Source organism: Amphibalanus amphitrite, unplaced genomic scaffold (genome assembly GCF_019059575.1).
Source record: "Amphibalanus amphitrite isolate SeventyFive unplaced genomic scaffold, NRLGWU_Aamphi_draft 000277F_arrow, whole genome shotgun sequence".
Classification (NCBI taxonomy): Eukaryota; Metazoa; Arthropoda; class Thecostraca; order Balanomorpha; family Balanidae; genus Amphibalanus; species Amphibalanus amphitrite.
In genome coordinates this window covers 642,837-667,044 of record NW_024881772.1, presented here as the reverse complement: position 1 = coordinate 667,044, position 24,208 = coordinate 642,837, and the positions used below count along the sequence as shown (strand labels likewise).

General features: G+C 53.5%; 2 protein-coding genes across 8 annotated transcripts; both read left to right on the top strand.

Moving 5' to 3' along the window:
- The first annotated feature begins 1,295 nt into the window (after positions 1-1,295).
- LOC122387221 (uncharacterized protein K02A2.6-like) lies at positions 1,296-6,088 on the top strand. Of its 7 annotated transcripts, none has more exons than XM_043377173.1 (4): positions 1,873-3,208; positions 3,911-4,118; positions 4,819-4,955; positions 5,368-6,088. In XM_043377173.1, the coding sequence occupies exons 1-3, from the start codon at positions 2,090-2,092 to the stop codon at positions 4,878-4,880; spliced, it is 1,389 nt and encodes a 462-aa protein (XP_043233108.1). In that variant the 5' UTR covers positions 1,873-2,089; the 3' UTR covers positions 4,881-4,955; positions 5,368-6,088. The 7 variants fall into 7 exon arrangements, with proteins under 7 accessions (XP_043233105.1, XP_043233108.1, XP_043233107.1 ...); XM_043377172.1 differs by having other exon boundaries at positions 1,889-2,215; positions 2,626-4,118; XM_043377174.1 differs by having other exon boundaries at positions 1,889-2,215; positions 2,613-4,118.
- On the top strand, positions 5,320-23,529 carry LOC122387217. Its single transcript, XM_043377167.1, has 5 exons — positions 5,320-5,381; positions 5,951-6,065; positions 14,288-14,506; positions 20,135-21,674; positions 23,513-23,529. Exons 1-5 carry the CDS (start codon positions 5,320-5,322, stop codon positions 23,527-23,529), a joined length of 1,953 nt encoding a protein of 650 aa, XP_043233102.1.
- The last annotated feature ends 679 nt before the right edge of the window (positions 23,530-24,208 follow it).

The window sequence follows — 24,208 nt, the reverse complement described above, 5'->3', positions numbered from 1 at the left end:
TGCTCGAACTCGGCCAGCCCAGGGCGCCGGAGCACTGCGCGGCACGACCGGCGCGCTAACGACGCCGTCTTCCCGCTCCGTCATTCTTGCTTCTTGTATAGCCCACCGCTAAAGTAATGTAGGGTTTTACCAATTTCAACGGTTGGCTTTGACTGGCGATTGTTTAATGCGGAGTGATCGAAAAGAAGATGCCAATAGCTAAAGTTGCAGCTGCAAGGGTGACGATACATATACGCTACATTCAAAGTTTCATTGTAGTCTGGCTAATCGTTCCTAAGCTTCAGAAGCAGAACATACCCATGACTGAAACCCCACATTACTTCTGCTGTGGACTGTACACTCGTGTTATGGCCAGGTTTTCACGACCCTGCCGGCTGCGCCATGTTGAGACGCCAGGCAGTCGGTGATCGTCTGTATTGGACACCAGCCAAACGCACGCGACCTCTGTCCGGCTCCGACTCACGCGCCCCGTCAGCGGCTGACCGGCGGCCGGCGCACACATATAGCCCGGGGCATAGTGGGCCGCCAGTAGGGATGCAAACTCATGGCGGCATCACACCACCACAGGGTCACAAGGTAGTTCCTTGTTGGGACTATCCGACACCGTTTGCGGCTTGTCGCTATGTTGCGTGGTTCTCGAGATCTTAGGGGGGGGGGGCAAATTCCCCCCCCCCAACAAGGCGCGTTGCTCGGCAGGCCCCAACGGGGCGTGGGTTAATTCAAGCCGTATCTTATGACACCAACTGCATTTTCATCATGTCAGGTTACTGACCTTTGACTCCAAAAGTGAATCTCTGCAGGGTCATAAAATGTCACAACTGCTCTCGGTGCCAGATGAGTTTTCACAGGAGAGTAAAACTCACAGGACTTCGCATCTTCCAGAGGCCTAACTGCTTGTATATATTCAAAGTAGGTACGTTTTTCGGCTACTAGTCGTTTATTGTTTTCGTTTCGAATTTTCAACCTTTGCATCGAGGTCGTTGTCAAGAAACATATAACAATGACAATGACATGCATCGTGAACACGTTTGAAAAATACGTTTTAAAAAAATACGTTTTTAGATATGATGACCGTACTATTTTTCAAACGTGTTCACGATGCATGTCATTGTCATTGTTAAATGTTTCTTGACAACGACCTCGATGCGAAGGTCGAAAATTCGAAACGAAAACAATAAACGACTAGTAGCCGAAAAACGTACCTACCTTGAATTAAGATGTCTAGTCGTAAAAGCTTGTAATCATATTTATCCTGCGACTCGCTGCTTCCATAACAATAAAAGCTGGTATGTGGAAACGGGACTGTATTTTCTGGTACACACGTCACATTTTTACAGATACGTGATCCGACGTTGGTGAGGTGCAACGCCCAAAATACAGTCCATAAGACTTATGTCAACCTTCCAGACAAGGTGTAGTGAACAGCTATCAATGAAAACAAAATAGGTACACATACATTCCTAAACCGGGTTTTTAAACAGCATTCACGAGTCACGAGTCATACCATGTACAGTACCATTTTCACCGATTTTCTCACGCACAGATAATACGTAGGAGGCAGCAGGGGTGGCGGTGGGGATGCGCGCGCTCCGTCCACCACTGTGACCGGTCACCGAATAGGCAGTCTGCCGCGCTCCGACCCGCGAGGTCGGGCGCGTGACCTCATAGCACAATCCCGCGCAGCGGGCCGCCCGATAAAGCCATTTTGTGCGAGGCCCATGGCCTCAAACGAAATAAGCATTTATCCTGCGACTCGCTGCTTCCATAACAATAAAAGCTGGTATGTGGAAACGGGACTGTATTTTCTGGTACACACGTCACATTTTTACAGATACGTGATCCGACGTTGGTGAGGTGTGTATCGATATGTTGAGTCGCCTATATCGATATGTTGTGGGTCGCCTTTTGTATCGATATCAACGTGTGGGCCAATAAAGGCGTGACGTGTCACTTGCTGGCACGGCACGGAGCACGAAACATGGCGCAGCCTGTGGTGAACTTGTGGTTTTGATTTCTTATTTTTGGTGGGGTAAAAGCAACTTGAAGAAGTGTAAGAAAGCGAGAAGAAGCAAGACAACATCAAGCAGTGATGTCTGGATTTACCCCACCAGAACAGTTTGATTTTACTTCACCAGAGCATTGGCCTCTGTGGCGCGACCGCTTCAGACGATATCGCCAGGCGTCAAAGCTAAATCTCGATGAGGAGGAAACCCAGGTCAGTGCACTTGTTTATGCAATGGGGCCAGAGGCTGAACATATTATTTTGAGCATAGCAGCTTTCCCTCACAACAATTTTGAAGCTGCTGTGCGCTGTTTTGATGGGTACTTTACCCCAAAGAGAAATGTGATTGCTGAGAGGCATGCTTTTGAGATTAGAACACAAGGCGCTTCCGAGTCGAACGAAAGCTACATTAGAGCAGTGCATTGCCTTGCCGAACACTGCCAGTTTGCTGACAAAAATGAAAGGATCAGAGACCGTCTGATAGCAGGAATGAAAGATAAAAATATGTCCAAGCAGATTCAGTTACGAGCTCTGGATTCAGATGTGACTCTTGAAGTTGTGGTGCAGATGCTTCGTAATCATGAACTCGTGCATGACCCGAGTACCACAGACAATGTGAACAGGATTGAAAGCAGAGCGAGATACAAGCCAGCACCACATCAAGCAAGACGCCCAAGCCAGCCTGGACCAGCTGTTGGACGAAGCCAGAGCCAGCCAGATCCAGCCTCGTCCAGACCAAGATCAGGTCGTGGACGAGCAGGCAGAGGATCAGTACTCTCCACAACATGCAGGTATTGTGGAAGGAGGAGGCATACCAGTCCGCAGCAATGTCCAGCCCTGGGGAAAACCTGTTTCAAGTGTGGTGGCAGGGACCACTTTGCAAATGTTTGCTCGGGTTCAAGCCATAGAGTTCAGAGTGTCCAATGTGCCCCAGATACTGAACATGATGAGGACCAGGAGGAAGGTTATTTTCTTGGGGTGGTTGAAGGGCACAAGAGCAAGGACTGGACAGTTTCTGTTGAGGTTGGTCAAAGCCAAGTCAGTTTCAAAGTGGACTCTGGTGCAGATGTTAACGTCATGTCTCTCCAGCAGTATGAGCAGATGGTGCAGAAGCCAGACCTGCTGCCCACCTCAAGACAGCTGACCAGTGTTGGTGGTGCCCTTGATGTCCTGGGAGTATTCAGTGCAACCATCAAGTACAAGCAGGTGAGCCTTGAGAATGAACATTTCTATGTTCTGGACACTTCTCAGAATCTGTTGTCACGCTCCACTGGAGAGAGGCTCGGAGTGATTGAATTCACTGGAGAGGTGAGACTGTCTCAGAATGTGTTTGGTCCAACTGGTTTGATGAACACATCACCAATCAAAATCAGGCTTGTTGATGATGCCGTACCCTCTGCTGTGCATACTGCTCGTAATGTGCCATTCCCACTGCTGAAGTCGGTGAAACAGGAACTGGAGAGAATGGAAGATGCTGGAATCATCAGGTCAGTCTCAGAACCCACTGACTGGTGTGCACCTATGGTGCCCGTTCCCAAGGGTGGTGGTTCAGTCCGCATCACGGTCGATTACAAGAACCTGAACAAGTGTGTGAAGAGAGAGATCCACCCTATCCCCACCGTGGAACAATTGACAGCTGAACTTGCAGGTTCGAGCATCTACAGCAAGCTGGATGCCAGCTCGGGGTTCTACCAGCTCCCACTGGACAGGGAGTCACAGCTACTGACCACTTTCCTCACCCCATTTGGCAGGAAGGCATTCCAGCGGCTTCCAATGGGGATAAACCTGGCGCCTGAATGTTTTCAGAAAAAAATGCAGGAAATGCTGGCTGGTCTCGATGGTGTACTGATATACATGGATGACATTGTTGTGTACGGTGACAGTGTGACGCACGACGAGCGTCTGCAGGCAGTTCTCCAGCGGATCGAGTCATCCGGGCTGAAGCTGAACAAAGCGAAGTGCGAGTTCAAGAAGGACAGCATCATCTTCTTGGGCCAGAAGATCAGCAGCAGAGGAGTGGAACCGGATCCTGCCAAGCTCGCAGCAGTGAGGGAACTGCAGGCGCCACAGAACGAGCAGGAACTGAGGAGCCTACTTGGAACCGTCAACTATCTGGGTAAGTTTGTGCCCCAGATTCAAAGCAAGCTGAAACCCCTAAACGACTTGTTGAAAAAGGATGTAGCCTGGGTGTGGTCCCATGTTCAGCAAAAGGCTCTTGACGAAGTAAAGCAGATGCTAACTGGTGCTCCTGTGTTAGCTTTCTATGACCCAACCAGAGAGACCATTGTGAGTGCTGATGCGAGCAGCTATGGCATCGGTGGCTGTGTGTTGCAGCGACAACCCGACTCCCAGCTGAGACCCGTTGCGTTTTGTAGCAGAACGCTGACCCCATGCGAGCAACGATATGCTCAAATTGAAAAAGAGTTATTGGCTGCTGTCTGGACGTGTGAACGAATGCACATGCTACTGTCTGGTCTACCACAGTTTCGACTTGAGAGTTAGATCATAAACCGTTGATTCCGTTGATCAACTCAAAGAGCCTAGTCGACACACCTGTTCGATGCCAGAGACTTTTGATGCGTTTGACAAGGTACAATCCAGTCGCCACCTATGTGCCTGGAAAGCAGCATGTTGTACCAGATTACCTATCCCGGCATCCCTGCAAAGAGACCGACAATCTCGCCACTGTCTTGCAGAATGACGTCAGCGATTACGTGTCCGGCGTGATCGGCAGCCTGCCCGTGAGTGATCACCGCCTGGAGGAGATTCGGGTGCTGCAGGAGAGGGATGATGACATGTGTCGTGTCACCCAGCAGACTCTTCATGGCTGGATGGAGGGTCCAAGGGCCCTGCAGGACTACTTCAGCGTCCGGCATGACCTGAGTGTGGTGCACCTGTCGTCAGGCCCTCTGCTCCTGTACCGCAACCGTCTCGTCATCCCTTCGAGTATCAGGTCAGAGATTTTGAATAAGTTGCACAATGATGGCCACTTTGGTCTATCCAAATGCCGACAACGAGCTGACCAATCAGTCTGGTGGCCCGGGATCTCTGAGGATCTGAAGAGACATGTCAGCCAGTGTCAGTTTTGTCAGATAAACAGTCCACAACAGCATCGTGAGACACTCATACCGACTCCCGTCCCAGTGTCTGTGTGGAGTCACATTGCCTGTGACATCTGTCATCACAGCGGTCACGATTACCTGATTACAGTGGATGTGCTCAGCAGATACCTTGAGATTCAACGTCTTCCCCGTCTCACGAGTTCGGCGGTAGTAGAACGACTCAAAACGCTATTCGCCCGCCATGGAATCCCCGACATGGTAACATCCGATGGTGGAACTCAGTTCACGTCACATGTGTTCCAGAACCTGTCCACCGAGTACGGTTTCCGGCATCGGATAACCGACCCTCACACGCCGTCTTCGAACGGCGCCGCTGAGCGCGCCGTAAGGACGGCTAAGTGGCTCCTCCGCCAGCGGGACCCGCATCTGGCGCTGCTCAACTACCGCGCTACGCCGGTGGAGGCGACAGGCCAGTCGCCTGCTCGTCTGCTCTTTGGACGCGAGATCCAGACTCGGCTTCCGCGTCCGCGGGTCGTCGAGTGTCAGGACTCTACACTCGACGCCGCGAGGAGGAGAGATGGCGAGAGGAAGGAGCTTCAACGAAGGAGCTTCAACAAGCATCACGGAGCTCGCGACTTGCCGCCGTTGCGGCCTGGGGATGTAGTGCGAATGCGAACAAGGATCGAACCGGACTGGAGCGAGCGAGTGACAGTGCGTGAGCGGATCGGGCGACGAAGTTATGTGGTAGATAACAATCGTCATACAGTGAGGCGCAATCGAGGCGCCCTGCGCCTGTCACCGGGGATCGAGCCTCCCACGGGCTCGTCGGACCTCCCGGTGCCCTTGTCGGTGCGGCCGTCGCCGGGCGTGCCTGTTGGTGTTTCAGTGCGGCCGAGCCCGACTGTCTCGATGCCGCGGCCGGCTATCTCTCCGCCGGGTCAGACGCCGGAGCCCTGTCCTTCCGCAGCGGCGAGTCCGAGCAGGACCCGCAGCGGCCGGCTGTACGGGTCGCGTTCGTGATCCCCTGTACGAGTAGGTCGTAGTCTGTCTGTTGTACCGTTTTGCTTTTTTGGGGGGAGATGTATCGATATGTTGAGTCGCCTATATCGATATGTTGTGGGTCGCCTTTTGTATCGATATCAACGTGTGGGCCAATAAAGGCGTGACGTGTCACTTGCTGGCACGGCACGGAGCACGAAACAAGGTGCAACGCCCAACCCCCCACACCGAAACACCGAAGGAGCACAAAATAAATCGCAGCACCTGCGTCGAAAACGCTGACAAATATATGAACACAAAGCACGCTGCTATATGCGGAAAAGGGGAATCACACCTGTTACAGGCTGGCATTGCGACGTGTCGGAAAGCACCCCGAGTCGGGAGAAGAAACTCCGCGGCTGCTGGAATACTGTCAGCAGCCGTGTCGAGAGCTCTGCCCGTCGGCGGTGTTGCCGCGCCGCACAGCCGAAAAAAAAACGAAACTTCGAAATAGCTCGCCATCATAGTAGCCCTGCTAGCCAATCTACTGGCGGTCACCCATGCTAATGGCGAGTAAGGAAGTCGGCCGTCGAAGGTAGTTATTAATGGCAGAGGACCGCCACCGGCCTGCTTCCCGGAGCTGCATCTCAGACATGCCCTGTTGCGCGGCATGAGACGCACCTCCTATCCGAAAACAGTGCCCCCCCCCCAGCTTGTTGTTGGGGATACCAGCGAGGTGGCCGGCACGTTTGAGCAAAACGGACATGCGTCGTGATGTCAGCGGACGCTGGCAGCTGGACAAAAATAAACAATCGCTGGAGGCTCCAGCCGGGCGCAGCTGCAGATATTCAAACATCGCTCTGACTGGGCATGCCACGACGTCTGGGCGTGCCTGCAGAACAACGTCGAATGGTACGTACGAAGTTTTCGACGTTGGAATGGTGACGGTCATACGATCGCCCTGGATTTGCACGTTCCTGCGCTTAATGGTGTGCGATGGATTTCCACCAACGGACACCTCGCCTGGCCTAAGCATGGCAAAAAAACGCGAGGGGAAATGCTGCTCGTAGCGCTGCTCTTTCTATGGGATGAACAGGGAGCGTGTTGAGTGCTTCGCACAGGCCCCGGAGCTCCGTGAGCGCTAGCGCCGCGCGGAGATCGCAGCTGGGGCGCAAGCGCCGAGCGCCCGCCAGCATCTTGCGCACGCGGAAGTCTGACGTCGGGTCGGCCAGACCCCTAATGCGATGGGCATAAGCAATTGCTGAGCAGTGAGCAGCGAGCGCTGCAGAGCCGCAGCCGCCGTGAAACCTGTCAGCCAGAAAGTCGGCCACCTCCGAAACAGTGATGGGCAGCAGCCGAGCAGGATACGGCCGTCGGAGGAATTGCCCAACTGCGCGCCACGTACCCTCATATGCCCGGAGCGTGGTCGTAGCGAGGGCTGCATTTGCCAGTGTAGTTACTGTCGCAGCATTGCGAAGTCCTGCCAGTCCCATGTCGTGGCACTGTCGTCGGCATGCGGTCGCAATCTCCGGAACACCTGTGTGCACCCACGGGACAGCGCGTCAGGCGCATCGTTCCGCCGTCCGGCAACATGTTCAGCACGAATCAGGATATCATGCGTGACGGCAGTGACAAACAGGTGACGGAGCCACACCATACTCTGAACTGAACGTGACGATTGGGTATTCAGTGCTGTAACCACGCTACTATTATCAGACCGAACCAAAATGCATTTGTGCTTTAGAGAATCTGACCAAACATGGACCGGGACCACTACTGCCACTAATTCTTTGACGCCAATGTCGGCGTCCTGTAGCCAATCAGGCCAGCGGCCCACGAGCCAGCGATTGCCACAGATGGCTCCCAGCCCAATTGTCCCTGCCGCGTCTGTCTCCAGCAGAAGCGCAGGATCACTGAGCCAGCGACGTCGGTCCAGCAGGGAGCGCCCATTGAACTCAGACAGAAACGTCAGCCATGCCCGCAAATCAAGACGGGCAGCTTTGGTGATCGTGACCCTGTGGAATGGCCGGCGAGCCCCGCGGCAGAGATCAAACATGCGACGCAAGAAAGGCCGTCCCAGCGGCACTACCAGGCAGGCAAACTGCAGCAGGCCGACACAGGACTGCACCTCGCGCAGTGTAGCCTTCCTGCGTTGCAGCAGATCGGAGACAGCAGCACGAGCCCTCAGTAGCTTGTCCTGCGGAAGACGCAGTTCGTTGGAGGCCACGTCGACCTCGACACCGAGGAAGGTCAAGGACCGGCAGGGTCGCACTGTCTTGTGCGGGTGCAGAGGTATATGTAGCTGCTGGCACATAGCAATGAATCCATCCAGAGAAGCAGCACATGCTGCGTGCGAGTTACCGATGAACAAAAAATCATCAAGGACCGAAATAATGTGACCAGCCCCAAATCTGTTCTGCGCTATCCATACCAGGCTATCGCTAATGCATTGAAAAATCTGAGAGCTACTCGCGCATCCCATGGGAAGTGCGCAGTCTTTGTAGATACGACCACGCCATTGGAACCCGAGAAATGCAGTATCGGAGTCCGCAATCGGAACTAGTCTAAATGCGTTGACAATGTCGGTTTTTGCCAAAAAAGGAGAGTCACAAGTTGTGAGAATATCCAGGGCATCGTCAAGGGAGCCATATTGAACACACTTATAGGCTGCCGAGATGTGATCATTCACAGAGTCCCCGGCGGGGAAGGACAGGTGGTGGATTACTCGATATTCACCTGGAGACCTTTTGGGCACAAGTCCGATGGGTGAAACCCTGACCACGCCGCTCCCCAGCGCTGAGAACGGTCCGGCCACCCTACCGGCTGATAGCTCCGCTGCGATGTACCTATCGACCACGGTTGGGGCAGCGCTGCACGAGGGCAGATTGCGAGCTACCACACCGGGGACAAGCTCTTCACTGCCAATCGAAAAACCATTTTTAAAGCCGGTAACAAGGTAAGATTTTAGTTCAGCATCGTAGCCCGACAGAAGCTGCTCAAGAATGTCTGGTGGTACTGCTGGGCTGAAACTGCGTTTCGTGACCGAAGCATTCAGCTTACTTCGTGGCGCCGGGCTCCGCACGTGCGTGTGCTTGTCCAGGGCGTTTTGAGCACCTGAGGACGGAATGCTGTCCCTGACACGTTCGGCACACATGCCGGAACCGGCAGTTCCGGTTGCGACAGCCCCTGATGCCGTTAAAGGCAAAGCAGTAGCGAAAATTGTCTGAAGCAGACGCCCTGTTGTGTGGCGGCTGGCCTCTGGCCGCTCCACCCATGCCGCGGGCTATGGCCTGAAGCCACATCTGCGAGGCTGGAGCTGTCTCCCCCCATCGATGCCCCGCCGGGTCGACCTCGCGAGCTTGGCGGAAGCTTTGGTCAAATTCCCGCCATGCAAACCCCAGCCCTGGTGTCGCCAGCTGGCTCACCTGTTGCATGTGTTTCATGAGCCCCAGGGCATCGGCGGGATGCGCGTCAAGGTATACGGCTGCAAACCTTATAAAAGCCGCACACCACGCTCCAAACGAGCTGATAGTGCGCCGGGCGCGAGGCTCGGCACGGAGGATCCCGTTGATGAGCTGAAACTTGTTTCCCAGCTCACCTTGGGCGTTTTCCTGAGAGTCTAGCATGCTGCCTAGCTCTACGAACTTATGATCTATTATTTTTTGCCTGATGGAGGCCGCCACCGCCGCAACAAGTGAGACACTATCACCATTGAAGCCCACTGTACCTGTCCCCATATCCACTCCTGTATCGATGGGCGCGCCAGGGTCCAGTGCCCCCGACGTGTCGTCCAGCGAAACAGAGTTGGCTCCAGCAGGGGCAGCTCCTGGCAGCGACTCTTGCACCACTTGTCTGACGATCTCACGCAGCTGCCCGGCGTCGATGGTGAGGGTTGGCGGTGCGGTGGAGGTACCCGAGCAGCCGGGCTCGGCGGCTGGTTCGCGTCTAGGAGGGTCGCCGGCCGCCGAGCGGCGGCCGGCTGAGGCGGCAGCAGACGGGCGGCGCCGCGCTGGCGTGCTGATCGCTGCGCGGCGACCGGCCGAGAGCGCCGTGTGCAGCGAACTTCCCCCGCCTGCCGCACTGTGCGTCCGACGACGAACCAGGCTGGCGCCAGCCGCCTCCCTCGCTGCGGAGGACGCCGCCCTGGTACGTGCTGCCGTCCTCGGCATCTCCCGATCCGCATGAAAAGAAACGAAAACACACGTTTAGCGGTTGGGGCTCCATGGGGCCTGTATTAGCACAACCATCCACCCACAACACACCTACCTACACACATATCACATTGTAACGATAAACACCTCTCCTACTCGGCGGGAACAAAATAAAAACCTGAACGCCCCATGGGCCGCGCAGTTTAGGCAGCAGCGATGCTGTTAAACAGCTGCTGGAGCTGCCTCCAGCCTGCTGGTGAGGGGTGGACACCATCCCTGCCTAAGAAGGAGTCAGCCATCGGGAGGGTACACATCTTGAATTGGGGCGCCGCCACTGGCCTGCGGAACAGCCGTCGTAGGACCTGGTTAAGAATCCGCCGCCGCCGTCGATAAATCGACGCGGACACACTGCCGGCACGCGCTGCCACCCGCGGAGGTATGGGCAGGATATGCACCGTCTCAGCACCGGCGGCAGCTATGCCGAGGACCAGCTCCTCGAAATACAGGCTGAGAAGCCTAGGGCTGAACTGTGGGCTGGCCACATCATTGCCTCCGACAATGACCAGGACATCCGAAGGCTGCCTTGTTCTGATCGCCCAGCGTCGAAAGTCCTCGTTGCTAAGCCGCGCACCTCTCCAGCCAATGGCCTGGACGTCAGAGTCCAGGTCGCACCGATATCGCGCCCAGTGCGCATAACTGTCGCCGAGTACCAGTAGCATGCTCCTGAAAATAGCATTGTTGTAAGGAAAAATGTTTACGTTAATACTTGGCCGCAAAGATCGGATCATTGAAATAAGCGGTATCACCAATGTGGGCACCGCCAGCCTGGGTGAGGTGCCACCGATATTAAAACCGGAGTGAGCAACTGGGTGTCGCAGACCTCGTCGCGACGGTGAATACCGACTGGGCGCACAACCACAGACGACACTATCTTAGTGTACAACAGTCCGGGTAAAAGCAAAGCACCAGCCAACCCCCCGTATAAGGGAAGCACACTCGGTACGTACAAATGCCAGACGACACTAGTATAGTGAACAACAGTCTGGATAAAATGTAATACCATCATCGGAGAGGTGAAGGGCCAGTGGGATATACCAATGCCAGACGACACTATTATCGTGAACACCAGTCTGGGCAAAATCCCCGGCCATAACCGTAGAAGTGAAACACCGGTCATTACAGACCAATGCCAGACAACACTAGTATAGTGAACAACAGTCTGGGTAAACTGTAATACCATCATCGGAGAGGTGAAGGGCCAGTTGGGATATACCAATGCCAGACGACACTATTATCGTGAACAACAGTCTGGGCAAAATCCCCGACCATTACCGTAGAAGTGAAATACCGGTCAGTACAGACAATGCCAGACCGACGACACTATCATAGCGAACAACAGTCTGGTTAACCCTCGCATGTGTGCGGCGTTTTCCAGCTTCTAATGTGTAGGGGGGGGGGTCGGTTGGACCCCCCTTGCCGTTTGGCCCCTGATCGAGCTAGAGCTTCGCGGAAAAAACGAGCATGTTGCCCGTGACGAGAGGAAGCCGATGATACCCAATTTTAAGGTCCTAGGTCATTGGTTGACCTTCCAGGTCAGGTCAATGACCCAAGGTCGGGAAAATCGGGACCTGTTAGAAAGTCGTAAAGTGTGGCTGCTAAGGGGTTTTTCGGGGTGCTGATCACGAATATCGTGTTAGTTTTGATCACAGATGATGTCTTTAAGCATTTAGACCAGGTCGGGTCAGGTCAGGTCAGGTCAACCAGTAGGCGTCGTGACGGGTATTAGTATTACGTGTCAACCGCCTCTGACAGCTTCGTAACATGTTACGAAGTCACCAAAACTACTTCGTAAATGTTCAAATGGTTGCTAAATTCGAATTCAGCTCCAAAAACTAGCCTAGAAACATGTAAAACTCGAAAAAGTGAACCGAGGTCACCAAAGGTCAATGACCTGACCTGACCTTCAGGTGACCTTGACACCCACCCTAATGCATGGGAGCAACATCAAATCACATGTTTGAACGTTTGAAACCACGAAAAGCTTGCAAACGCGCGGCTAATGCGAGCCGACATACGCGGAATCGCGATTCCGGCCAAACATGGTCTCGGAAAAGAGGTCACAGGTCAAAGGTCATTGGGGTCAGGGTCATGAAATTTTCAGGGTAGGTGTAAAATTGATCAATGCGAGGGTACTGAAAGTTTCGTCGCGATCGGCCGCTTTTTACGCGAGTTATTCGCGAAAAACCATGGGGGGGTCCATCCGACCCCCCCCCTACACATGCGAGGGTTAAAATCCCACAGGCATTATAGGGGAAGTGACGCACCCACCTGCCTGGATATAAACTAAGTCCAGACGGCACAGTTATTGAACAACGGTCATGGTAAAATCTCAAAGACATTACCGTAAAAGCGAAGCTACTATCGGCAGAGAATTGCCACCGATATTAGGTATCGTACTTCAATTCATATAATGAATATGTCTGGTAGGTATATATGGGTATCATTATCACATATTAACAATTATCAAGATTACCTATTACTTTAAAATTATTGCTAATAGCATCGCAATTGCTTAAACATTCATTGGATATGGGCACGCTGTGGCCTAACCGCCTGGACTCTGCGCCACCCGCCCCACACCAGCCGCCGGCCCACCGCTGGGCCTGGGCCGGCTGGGCCCTCCGGCGATGTCTGGGCGGTGGCTATCAGCCGATGCGCCCGAGGGCAAACAGCCTGGGCGTCTGGCGGGAAGTGCGCATGGTCCATGGACCATGCACCGTTTGTGAAAACAATATATCACTTAAACCATGGAGTGTGAATTGGATTAGCAGCTCTGTAGCTTGAGCTGATACCAGCACACAGCAGCATTTCATGAAACTGCATTAAAACTATGGCAAAATAAACCTGATATTAGGAAATCGAAACTTTTCGTTTACAGTTACGCTATGTAATACCATTCGAGGCGGTGGAAAAAAACTCATGATATTAATCCGTACCCCGCTATTCTGACAGCCATATATCCGTGGTCATGGGAAAACAGCTAACGATGAAATGCCTGCTGTATGTATGGGCTAGCCATGGCCACGGCATGCACAAAATTTGGTTGATTGAAAGCTTGGGTGACCTAGGAGGGACGAAAAATTGACCGAACAGGAATATCTATTAAAAAATACCGCGTGTCGCGCACAAATTATTTCCCTGCGCTATGATGAGCCGGTAATTGCTTCAAGCCATTAAAACACCACTCTGGCTCTCACCTTGGCTCGTCGGACGCGAGGTCGTCCTGCTCCGATGCGCGCGCTCCGTCCGGATGCGCGCGCTCCGTCCGGATGCGCGCGCTCCGTCCACCACTGTGACCGGTCACCGAGTAGGCAGTCTGCCGCGCTCCGACCCGCGAGGTCGGGCGCGTGACGTCATAGCACAATCCCGCGCAGCGGGCCGCCCGATAAAGCCATTTTGTGCGAGGCCCATGGCCTCACACGAAATAAGCATATAGCTTGTATATATCTCCGATTTGTTTCTAAGGGTCGTCTGACGTCAGGTCGGTCACGCGACATAACGATTTGAAGTCAACGGGTAAGGGGATATAGGAACGGTTTCTTTGACGCCGGGAATAGGTAATATAAAACTACCTCAAACGCATTGGGTCGTGATATTTTACAATAATTGTAAAGTCCTATATTCACTTTTGCATCGTTTACCATGTGTGACGTCTTTTACGACGTCACTAACGTCATAAGCGTGGCAGCCCGCGGCCGGCCACGCTGCCGGAGCTATCGGCAGCGCTTCAGAGAATGGGGGCGTCAAAGGCCAGCGGAGCTGACGGCATAACCATCGCGATGCTCCGAATGACTTTTAGTGTTACCGGACCGCACATACTGCATGTTGTGAACAGCTGCATCACGCGCTGTGAGCTGCCACTGGCATGGCAGACCGCTGTAGTTGTTCCTCTGCATAAGGGTGGTGACGTGGATGTGCCGAGCAACTACCGACCTGTGTCAATACTGCCTGTCGTTTCTAAGCTCTGTGAGCGTGTTGTATGCACGCAGCTCACTGATTACCTCGTGAGCCATAACATTCTGTGCCACCAACAGTATGGCTTCCGCCCCGGACTCTCCACGGAGGCGGCCCTGCTCGATGCTGTCACGTTCGCCGTCGATAACGTGGACAATGGACGCGTGACGTCATTGGTGACGGCAGACACATCCAAGGCATTTGACAGCGTCGAGCATGGCCGTCTCCTGGAGAAGCTGGGATGGTATGGGGTGGACGAGCGTTGGTTTCGCGCGTGGCTCTCTGGTCGCTGTCAGACGGTGAGGAGGAACAGGCGAGACACTACCGGTGACGCACGGGGTGGTACAGGGGTCGATCCTGGGCCCCGTACTGTTCCTCCTGTTCACCAACGACCTGCCGCAGCACGTGCCGTACGGCAAGCTTGTCATGTACGCCGATGATGTACAGTTCTTGGACACCGACCTGTCGGAGAACTTACCTCTGCTGAAGTGTCGCGTGGAGAACATGCTGTCTGTCGCCTTGCGGTGGTTCACCCAAAATAGGCTTAAGGTCAACCCTACGAAAACCGACATGCTTCTTCTCAAATCAGCTCGAAAAATTGTCACCGGTGACTTCACAGTGAAATTTGGCAGCTCTTCTATTAACTCTGTACGATCGTCCAAGATTCTGGGTGTGACTCTTGACTCGTGTCTGTCGTGGGAGCAGCATGTAACGGCGGTTGTCAAGCGATGCTACTCGATTCTGATTGGTCTCGCGAGAATGCAGCGCCGTATACCTCGAGAGACGAGGCAGCTGCTGGTGGAGACGCTGGTGTTTCCCCACCTGCGGTACTGTAGCTCTGTGTGGGGAAGCTGTTCCGTCACACAGAAACGCAGACTGCAGAAGTGCATCAACTTTGGCGCTCGCGTTGTAACCGGCCTAGGATACCGAGAACATGTCACGGAAACGCTGCGAGAGCTAGGGTGGAAACGGATCGAGCAGATGGTAACTGAGCACGACAGCTGTGTCATGTACCGACTGTTACACGATACCAGGGCCTCGGAGGTGTTACGCACACGGATTACCAGTCGTTCCGATGTAGCTGCACGTGAGACGAGGGCCACTGTCGACGGCCAACTCGAGGTGCCGCGCACGCGCACCGAATTCGCCAGACGGTCGTTCTACGCCCGAGCCGTAAGGGCGTGGAATGAGCTTCCACGATGTGTGAGGAGCTCCGCCACCTACGCTTCTTTCAAGAGGCAGGTGACCGGTGCCGGTTGATCTAGTGATCTCGCTTGAGACCTTGTAGGTATTTTAACCATTTTAAGGATTTTAGTCGGGTACATGTCCTTCTTTTGTGTGATATATTGTAGGAATTATGTTGGGTACTTGTATGACGTGGATAACTGAAAACCCACCCGATGGATGTTTTCCGAAATACATGATTATGATTATGATTATGATATAAGAGGCTTCCACCAATAACTCCCGGTCAATTTGAGCTAGCGAGTCTCCAGTCGGTAAGCCACCAGTGGACTTCAAAAGATCTACCGAATCGACTGATATTCGGTATTACTTCCTGAGACCAGCTTCGTGACCTGAATGGTTCTGCCCTGATCTTGACCTGAGGTCGACACCTCAAATTGACCTCCATCAACCAAAACGTTAACAGTTCGACACGCCTGGGCATGACGGCCTCACGGCTGCCAAAATCGCGACTCTGCGACCATTTATGGTGAGGCTATTTAGGGTGCGTTCTTTGCACGGAAATTTCACGTGAAATTTCACGGCTCAGTCAGCTGATGCGTTATTTGCCGACAGTCCGGGAATTTCACGGCGCAATTGTCGCAGAGGCTTCATAAATGTAATATGCCCAGATTTGTGAAACATGCAATGAACTTAGCGTTGCTTGTATTGTCGGTAATTGTCACATGATGCATCTTAAGTGATGAGAGGCAGATGGAGTTTTTATAGAAGTCTCTGGTGTGCATACAGCTTGTAGGAATACCTACCGGTTAATATTTCAACACCAGTTTGCTGGTTAGTAACAGCGGAAACAATCGCTAAAAAAAGTTTTTTTTTTTTTTTGTGAAATTTCGTGAAATTTCACGTGAAATCTGTTCAAAGAACGCACCCTTAGTTAGACCCCACAGTCATCGGATTATCTGAGATCTTCAACTCGGGTACCAGTCACTGCGTTTCAAAGCGATGCACATGCTCGTTTTTTCCGCAACGCTCTAGCTTTATTAGGCGCGAAAAGACGAGGAGGTCGCACTCGCCCCCCCCCCCCCCGTCTGGTAAAAGGAAGCATTAATACGAGCGGATGTGTTGATATGAATTACCTTATTATCTATGCTTTTCTTGCTGCAGATTTCATTCACTATATTTCTTTGTTTGGATCTAAGAACCAAGCTTATACAAAATGCATCTATACTAGATAGAGCACTCCTGAAGAAAAACTGACGCACTCAACTGGTACTCGAATTTAAGGTCTTAAGTCAACCGGGGACCTCTGAGGTCAGGTGAAGTGCTCCAAGGTTGGGATGAAAAATGGTTGCAGCGTCCCAATTTTGGTATCATCGTGTTCGTCATGCTTAGACCGCCGTATGAGATACTTTTTGTTTAGTTGGGGTCAACTAAGATTGCTCACCTTCGGTCAAGGGCAGGTCGAACCCACTTAGGTCACCAAATTTGTCGATTTACGCCCTAATGAATATCTTTTGATTCGGCAAATATTCCCGGAGCCAAAATTACAGTTCCCTTATTTCCCCATTGACTTATAACGTTGAGGTTACGTGATCGACCTGATCTCAGTTGACCTTTAACCCGCGAGTTGCTGGGGGGGGGGGGGCGTTAAACGCCCCCACTTTTTTTCGCCGGGCCATAGCATAAAAACGGCGGCCGCAGGCGCGCCAAATTTTAGGTACCTTTAGGGAATTGATCGAAGTTGATTGTGACAAAGTTTAAAAAAAAAATCGGTTGGGAAATTTTTGAGATATCGAGGTTTTAGTGACGTCATGATTTCTGAGTTTTCGACCAAAAACGGCATATGTTAAAAAAATCATATGAAATCACAGAATAGACATACAGACATGCCGTAAACGCCATTAGACTGCCAATACCATGAACAATCAAATGGCTATCTTCGATTATTGATTATCGTTCCGTATTTTCCAAAATCTTGAACTGAATCTCGGCAATTTCTCGTGACTACTTCACATGCATGATACATGCATTTCTTAAATTGAACTTTTTGAGCCAAACACGTACACATATGATAAAATGAATGTCACCATCGTGTTCTACGCCCCAAATTACCTATAAAACATGTGTCACAGGCTGCGAATATCAGTTTTGATTTTCGGGGATATGAGCCTACCCGGTTGACCTGACCTTGACCCTGACCTATGCTTGACTGACCCCTACATAGAGCTGATACTCTTGTAGGCCTTATATGATGGATTGTGCACCGTTTTGACAGAGTTTATGACGAGAGGCGCCCATTGCGAAGTCCTGAAGTCTATGCTACTGAAAGCCCCATTTCAGGTGTTTGACCTGACCTTGACCCGACCTGTGACCTCAAAATTCAACTTTAAAGTACTCATATGAAGCGTCTCGTCGCGTTCTTTTGTTTGCCGCCTCGTGCGTTTCGCTGCGCCTATTGGTTCTCGAGTTATCGGCGGGGGGCGTTTAACGCCCCCCCCCCAGCAAACGTTGGGTGGCGAAATACCCCAGCAACTGCCGGGTTAAGCAGGGCCTATTTTAGCATGTTAACTGGGGGGGGGGGGCAAATGCCCCCGCACTCAACAGAATTGCCCCCCCCCCAGTAATCGAGATTTGCCCACTATAAAAATGGGCATAAAGGAACAGGGTGACAAACATACTACTGTGACTTGTTTTGCAATGGATGTCAAATGAGTCAGTCTGCAAGTAATGACCAGTGGTGGATCCAAGGGTGGGTCATATGGGTCATGAACCCCCGCCCCCTTGGGGCCCGGGGATACCACAGGCCTGCCAGGGGCACCACAGGCCTGTTGGGAGCACCATCGACCTAGCAAGAGCACCATAGGTCTGCCAGGGGCCCCACTGACCTCGCAGGGGCACCTTGGGCCTGTCAGGGGCACCACGGGCCTGTGGGAGGGGGGCACCACAAGTTTGTCAGGGGCACCACAGGCCTGTCAGGAGCACCATCGGCCTAGCAAGAGCACCATAGGTCTGCCAGGGGCACCACAGACCTGCCAGGGGCCCCACCGGCCTCGCAGGGGTACCATCTTGAGCCTGTCAGTGGTACCACCAAAGGCCCGCCAGGGGCACCACAGGCCTGCCAGAGGCACCATAGGCCTAGCAAGGGCACCACGGACCTGTCAGCGACACCACGGGCCTGTCGGGGGGCACCTCAGGCTTGTCAGGGCCAAGGGACACCACAGTCCTTTCAGGGGCACCGCAGGCCTGTCAGGGGCACCAGAGGCCTAGCAGGGACACCACATGCCTGGCAGGGGCACCATCGGCCTCGCGGGGACACCTTGGGCCTGTTAGTGGCACCACGTGCCTGTCGGGGACACTCCAGGCTTGTCAGGAGCACCACAGTCCTGTCAGGGCCCAGGGGCACCAGCGGCCTAGCAGAGGCACCACCGGCCTAGCAGGGACACCACCGGCCTCGCAAGAGCATCATGGGCCTGTCAGGGGCACCACGGGCCTCTCGTTGGAACTTCAGGCTTGTCAGGGCCACCACAGTTCTTTCAGATGCACCGGCGCGGCGGCCTAGCACCATGGCACCATGCTTGGCCGGGATCGCGATTCGGCGTATGTCGCCTCGCATTAGCCGCGCGTTTGCAGTCTTTTCGTGGTTTCAAACGTTCAAACATGGGATATGATGTTGCTCCCATGCATTAGGGTGGGTGTCAAGGTCACCGGAAGGTCAGGTCAGGTCATTTATCTTTCATGACCTCGGTTCACATTTTCAAGTTTTATATGTTTCTAGGCAAGCTTTTGGAGCTGAATTCGAATTTAGTAACCATTTGACCGTTTACGAAGTAGCTTTGGTGCCTTCGTAACATGTTACGAAGCTGTCAGAGGGGTGTTCACGGGCACCGCACACTGCTGGGTGCGGTGTGTGCGGTGCGTCCAGCAGGCGTGGGGGTAGGGGATGAGTAGGCGGCTCTGACGTCACGGCTGCGTGCGGTGGACGGTCCGCTGTGGCCAGTCCCGACCGGCCACAGCGATCGCTGTGTGCGGTGACGGAAGGCTGACGTAGGGACGCAGTGGGCGGAGCTTGGAGGCTGTGTGCGGTCCGACCGCACACAGGTGCGCCCGGCTCACCTACGTACTGCCCGGCTGCCACTCCCGTCCCAGCACGGGCGCGGAGGCGGGGTCGGAGGGGAGGACAGAAGAGGACTCGACCGCGGCGGAGGAGGGGAGGAGTGACCTGGCACCGAAACGGTGACTACATCGCAAGCTCTGTGATGGTGGGGCAGCTCAACGTTCAATCACTTAAACCTAAGCTACCCGACTTGCGCACTGACATATGTGACGTGTATGGTTTTGATGTGCTTGTCCTATGTGAAACCTGGCTGTCCCCTAACGTTCCGAACCGTCTCCTGACGGTCAGTGGCTACCGGCTGTATAGGAGTGACCGACAGGACGGTCGCGGTCTAGCCAGCGGCCGCGGTGGTGTAGCTCTGTTGGTCCGTGAAACGCACAAAGTGGAGGTTTTACCTACGCCAGTGACCGGAGTGCCGAACTCTAATATCGAGATACTGTGGGCCAAAGTGTTCGTAGGAAACCACCGTGGTATTTTGTTCGCAAGCGTGTACCGTGTGCCGCGGAATTCAGCAGCCCAAGTGACGTCAGACCTAGAGGACTTAGAAGGTCAGGTGCAGCATATGGTTGCGAGTCACCCCGGCGCTACACTGGTGTTAGCCGGTGACCTGAACTGCTGCCTGCTGAAGCCTGCTGCTGACTCGCCCGGCCACCGGCTGACTCGCCTGCTGACCACGTACGGCCTGCGGATCGCCAACACCGAGCACCCGACTTACCGACCAGCCAACTCACTACTTGACGTCATCGCAACCAGCCGGCCCGACCTGGTGACACGTGCTGGGGTGACCCGCTGCCAGTACGGCACCCCGCACGACTTCACACGGCTGATGCTGCGCTGCGGTGGAGCGGGGCGACCGTCCCGACCGACTGTCCAGCGGAGATGCCTGCAGAAAGTCGACTCTGAGCAGCTTAATCTGCAGCTCTCCGAAGCGGACTGGAGTCCTGTGCTCTTGCGCGAGCGACCTGCCGACAAGTGGGAGGAATTTCGCGCGATATTCCTCTCGCAGCTCGACGGGGTGGCCCCGGTCACCCGAGTGCGGCTGTCGCCACCCGGCGCGCCGCCCCTGACGGCTGACACCCGCCAGCTGCTAGCCGAGCGGAGACAGGCGCTCCAGGCAGGCGGACAGCGCGACCGCTACAAGGAGCTGAACCGCCAGTGCCGCGGAGCGATACGGCGAGACCAGACTGCCCACTATCAGCGCGAACTGGACAAGGCGGGGCCGGGCAGCGTCTGGCGCGTGCTGCGGCCTATCATTGGCAGTAAGAAGGAAACTGCCGTGCCCAGTGCTACCCCTGATGCACTCAACGACTATTATGTCAGCATTGGCCCTGCCACTGCCGCCAGCGTCCCGAGACCTGCTGCACCGGTGCCCGTCCGCCTGCCACGAGTGACGACAAGTGGGTTCCGGCCACAGCCCATCGATCTTGACACGCTGTGTCTGGTCCTGTGGTCCATGAAGCCGTCTAGAGCAACCGGACTTGACGGGATCAGTGTCGACATGTTCAGGAGATACTTCTGGGGTACTGGACAGATTCTGCTCGACATGATCAACACGAGCCTGGTGACCTGTCAGGTGCCGGCGGCGTGGAAACACGCGCTTGTCACGCCAATCCCGAAGGGGAAAGGACCTTCAGCTCCAGCCAACACCCGCCCAATCTCGATTCTGCCGGGAGTGATGAAGATTACTGAGAGAGTAGTGCAGCTCCAGCTCACTCAGTACCTGGAGACCAACAAGCTGCTCTCCAGCGCCCAGCACGGATACCGGAAGGGTCACAGCACGGAGACCGCTCTCAGCGTCATCACCGAACACGTCCTCTGCGCTATGGACTGTCGCGAGATATCTGTGCTCGTGCTACTTGACCTATCGAAGTGCTTCGATGTGGTACCGCACGCCAGACTACTCGATAAGCTGGCGCTGTATGGTGTAGACACAGAGTGGTTCGGAGACTATTTGCGCGGCCACACTCAGCAAGTGCAAGTGATCGGTGGTGACGGCACTCCCATGTGTTCCGCTGCTAAGCCCAACTCCATCGGGGTCTTCCAGGGCGGCTCGCTCAGCTGTGTCTTGTACACCATCTTCACGAACGAGCTCAGTTTGTTTGTGCCCGACGGGGTCCGAGTGGTACAATACGCGGACGACACACAGTTGCTTGTCAGCGGCAAGAAAAGTGAGCTGCCTGCTTTAATTGTCCGCATGGAGCAGGCCCTTGTCAATGTGTACGACTGGTTTTGTTCAAACGGGATGAAACTAAACGCGTCCAAAACCCAGGCACTTGTGCTCGGTACACCTGCTATGCTGAGAGGTTTACCGCCAGTGGCACTAGACTTCCTAGGAACCACCATACCCGACTCTAGAGTAGTGAAGAACTTGGGTGTCATCATGGACAATTATCTGAGCTTCCAGTCGCATGTGGACCATGTAACATCAAAGTGCACGGGTATTCTTCTTGGTATGATGCATGCCAAACATGTAGTTCCGAAAAGTGCTGTCGTGACGATCGTGCAGGCTCTTGTGACATCAATCATTAGATACTGCATCTCGGTTTACGGTACATGTAATGCAACGCAGCTACATAGAGTACAGAAGCTCCTAAACTTTGGTGCCAGAGTGGTTAGCGGCCGGCGTAAGCACGACCATGTAGCGGACGTTCTCCGTGACCTGAACTGGTTAGACGCGCGTGGCCTTGTCACGTATCACCGACTGTGTCTCACCCATGCTGCCATCACGACCGGTAGTCCCGAATGCATCGCTATGTGCATCGGCCCCAGTAGAGACCACGTGTATCAGACGAGAGGCTCCTCTCAGCGCACGCTACCGAGGATACACTCTGAGTCGGGTCGCAGGCGTCTCAGCTACGGTGCTGTCCAGCAGTACAACCAGCTGCCATTCGACACAAACACTCGCCACTTCAAATCCACCCTGAGACGCTACCTACTCAGAGAACTGTATGGCTGACCTGATCAAGTATCGCGGTGTATTGTATTGGCCTGAATGTATTTTACCTCGCATGTTTTCAACCTTTGACGTGTGACGATGAAAAACCATATTCGATGGATTCGTTATGAAATATATTCTGATTCTGATTCTGATTCAGGGCCCGTGAACAGCCCTCAGAGGCGGTTGACACCTACTAGGAATACCCGGCAAAACCCTTGCTGGTTGACCTGACCTGACCTGACCCGACCTGGCCTAAATGCATGAAGACATCATCTATGATCATAACTAGCATGATATTCGTGATCAGCACAAAAAAAAACATAGCAGCCACCCTTTACGACGCTATCAGGTCCCGATTTTCCGGACTTTTGGGTCGTTGACCTGACCTGGAAGGTCAACCGATAACCTAGGATCTTAAAGTTGGGTATCATCGGCTTCTTTTCATCACGGGCAACACGGTCGTTTTTTCCGCGAAGCTCTAGCTCGGTCAGGGGCCAAACGGCAAGGGGGGAGGGTCCAACGGACCCCCCCCCCCCGTATACATTCGCAGCTGGAAAACACCAATACGGGCGAGGGTTAATGGATGGATTATTTAAGACAATTTTCCAGGTTGCCCCCCCCCCAGTCAAATTCCCTTAAAATAGGCTCTGCCTTTAAGGAAAATACAAGAATTAAAGGTTTTGAGACCTTAGATACCTACTAAATCCTGTAAGAATTATTTCCTTGTAAATGATCCTCTAGTATAGGAGGCTTGCAAAGCTGCGGCATTTTAAGATCTTGCTAAGTCTAACTTATGTCGGCCAGTGACCTGGTCTGGCCTGAAAATAGGGCTTTGTGTCATAAGATTTAAAATATTACATATATCACAGGTTGTGAAGGTAATGCATCCGGTCCGCTATACGCACTATCCACCATCCCGTTCTGTGCTCGCCTTCCGCTCCACACACATCAGCCGAGCTACAAGTCAGTCGGGCTAGCGCTATCCTCCCCTCCCTTCCTGGCTTCACAGCGCTAAGACCCAGAGCCGAGACTACCCGAGCGCGACCTCTGACCCCACGCGGTCCGAAGGGTCAGCTGGTGCCTGAGGGCGCGCCACGCGCCGGCCACCCGGATAGCCGCTGCTGAGTCTCCCTTTCATGCTCCGTTTACTACGCGCTCGATTGATTCATGATTCTGTGTTTCCGCGTCCGTCTCGGTAGGTGACACCACGGATGTCATAGGCGATCCCAGGAAGACTGCGGCTGCGGCCAGAATGCCCCAAACGGCAGAAAATGAGGCTTTTGCTAAATATCTCAGAAAGTATTTGTCTTACGACGATGCAATTTCACAGTATCGTGGCAAATGTGCATACGCACAAATCGGGTTAATACTTATGCATATGCACTTGATATAAGACCAGATATAGCCTAAAAAGCAAAACCAACCACTGTTGTACTGGAGAGCCGTACTTTGAGGCTTATATATCATTGTTTAACGATATGTGTAAGTGTTATTGTGTGTTTGCCGACCCCCACCGGACACGATTTGGTAGCCGAGATCTGTGACGTCAGCTGGGCGTGAAGTTTTCCCTTCACCATAGGCTTTACACACAAACTGGCCAAAGTTCATACCTGGATAGCCCAGCCTGAAGGGCAACAAATAATTAGATTTTGCCCTTATTAGATTCAGTGCTTCATTTTATAACTGAAAACGTCCGTTATTAGGCCTCTATGGAGGTACAAAGTACTCAAAATCGGAGTTAAAGAAGATGCTGTCCGAGCACAA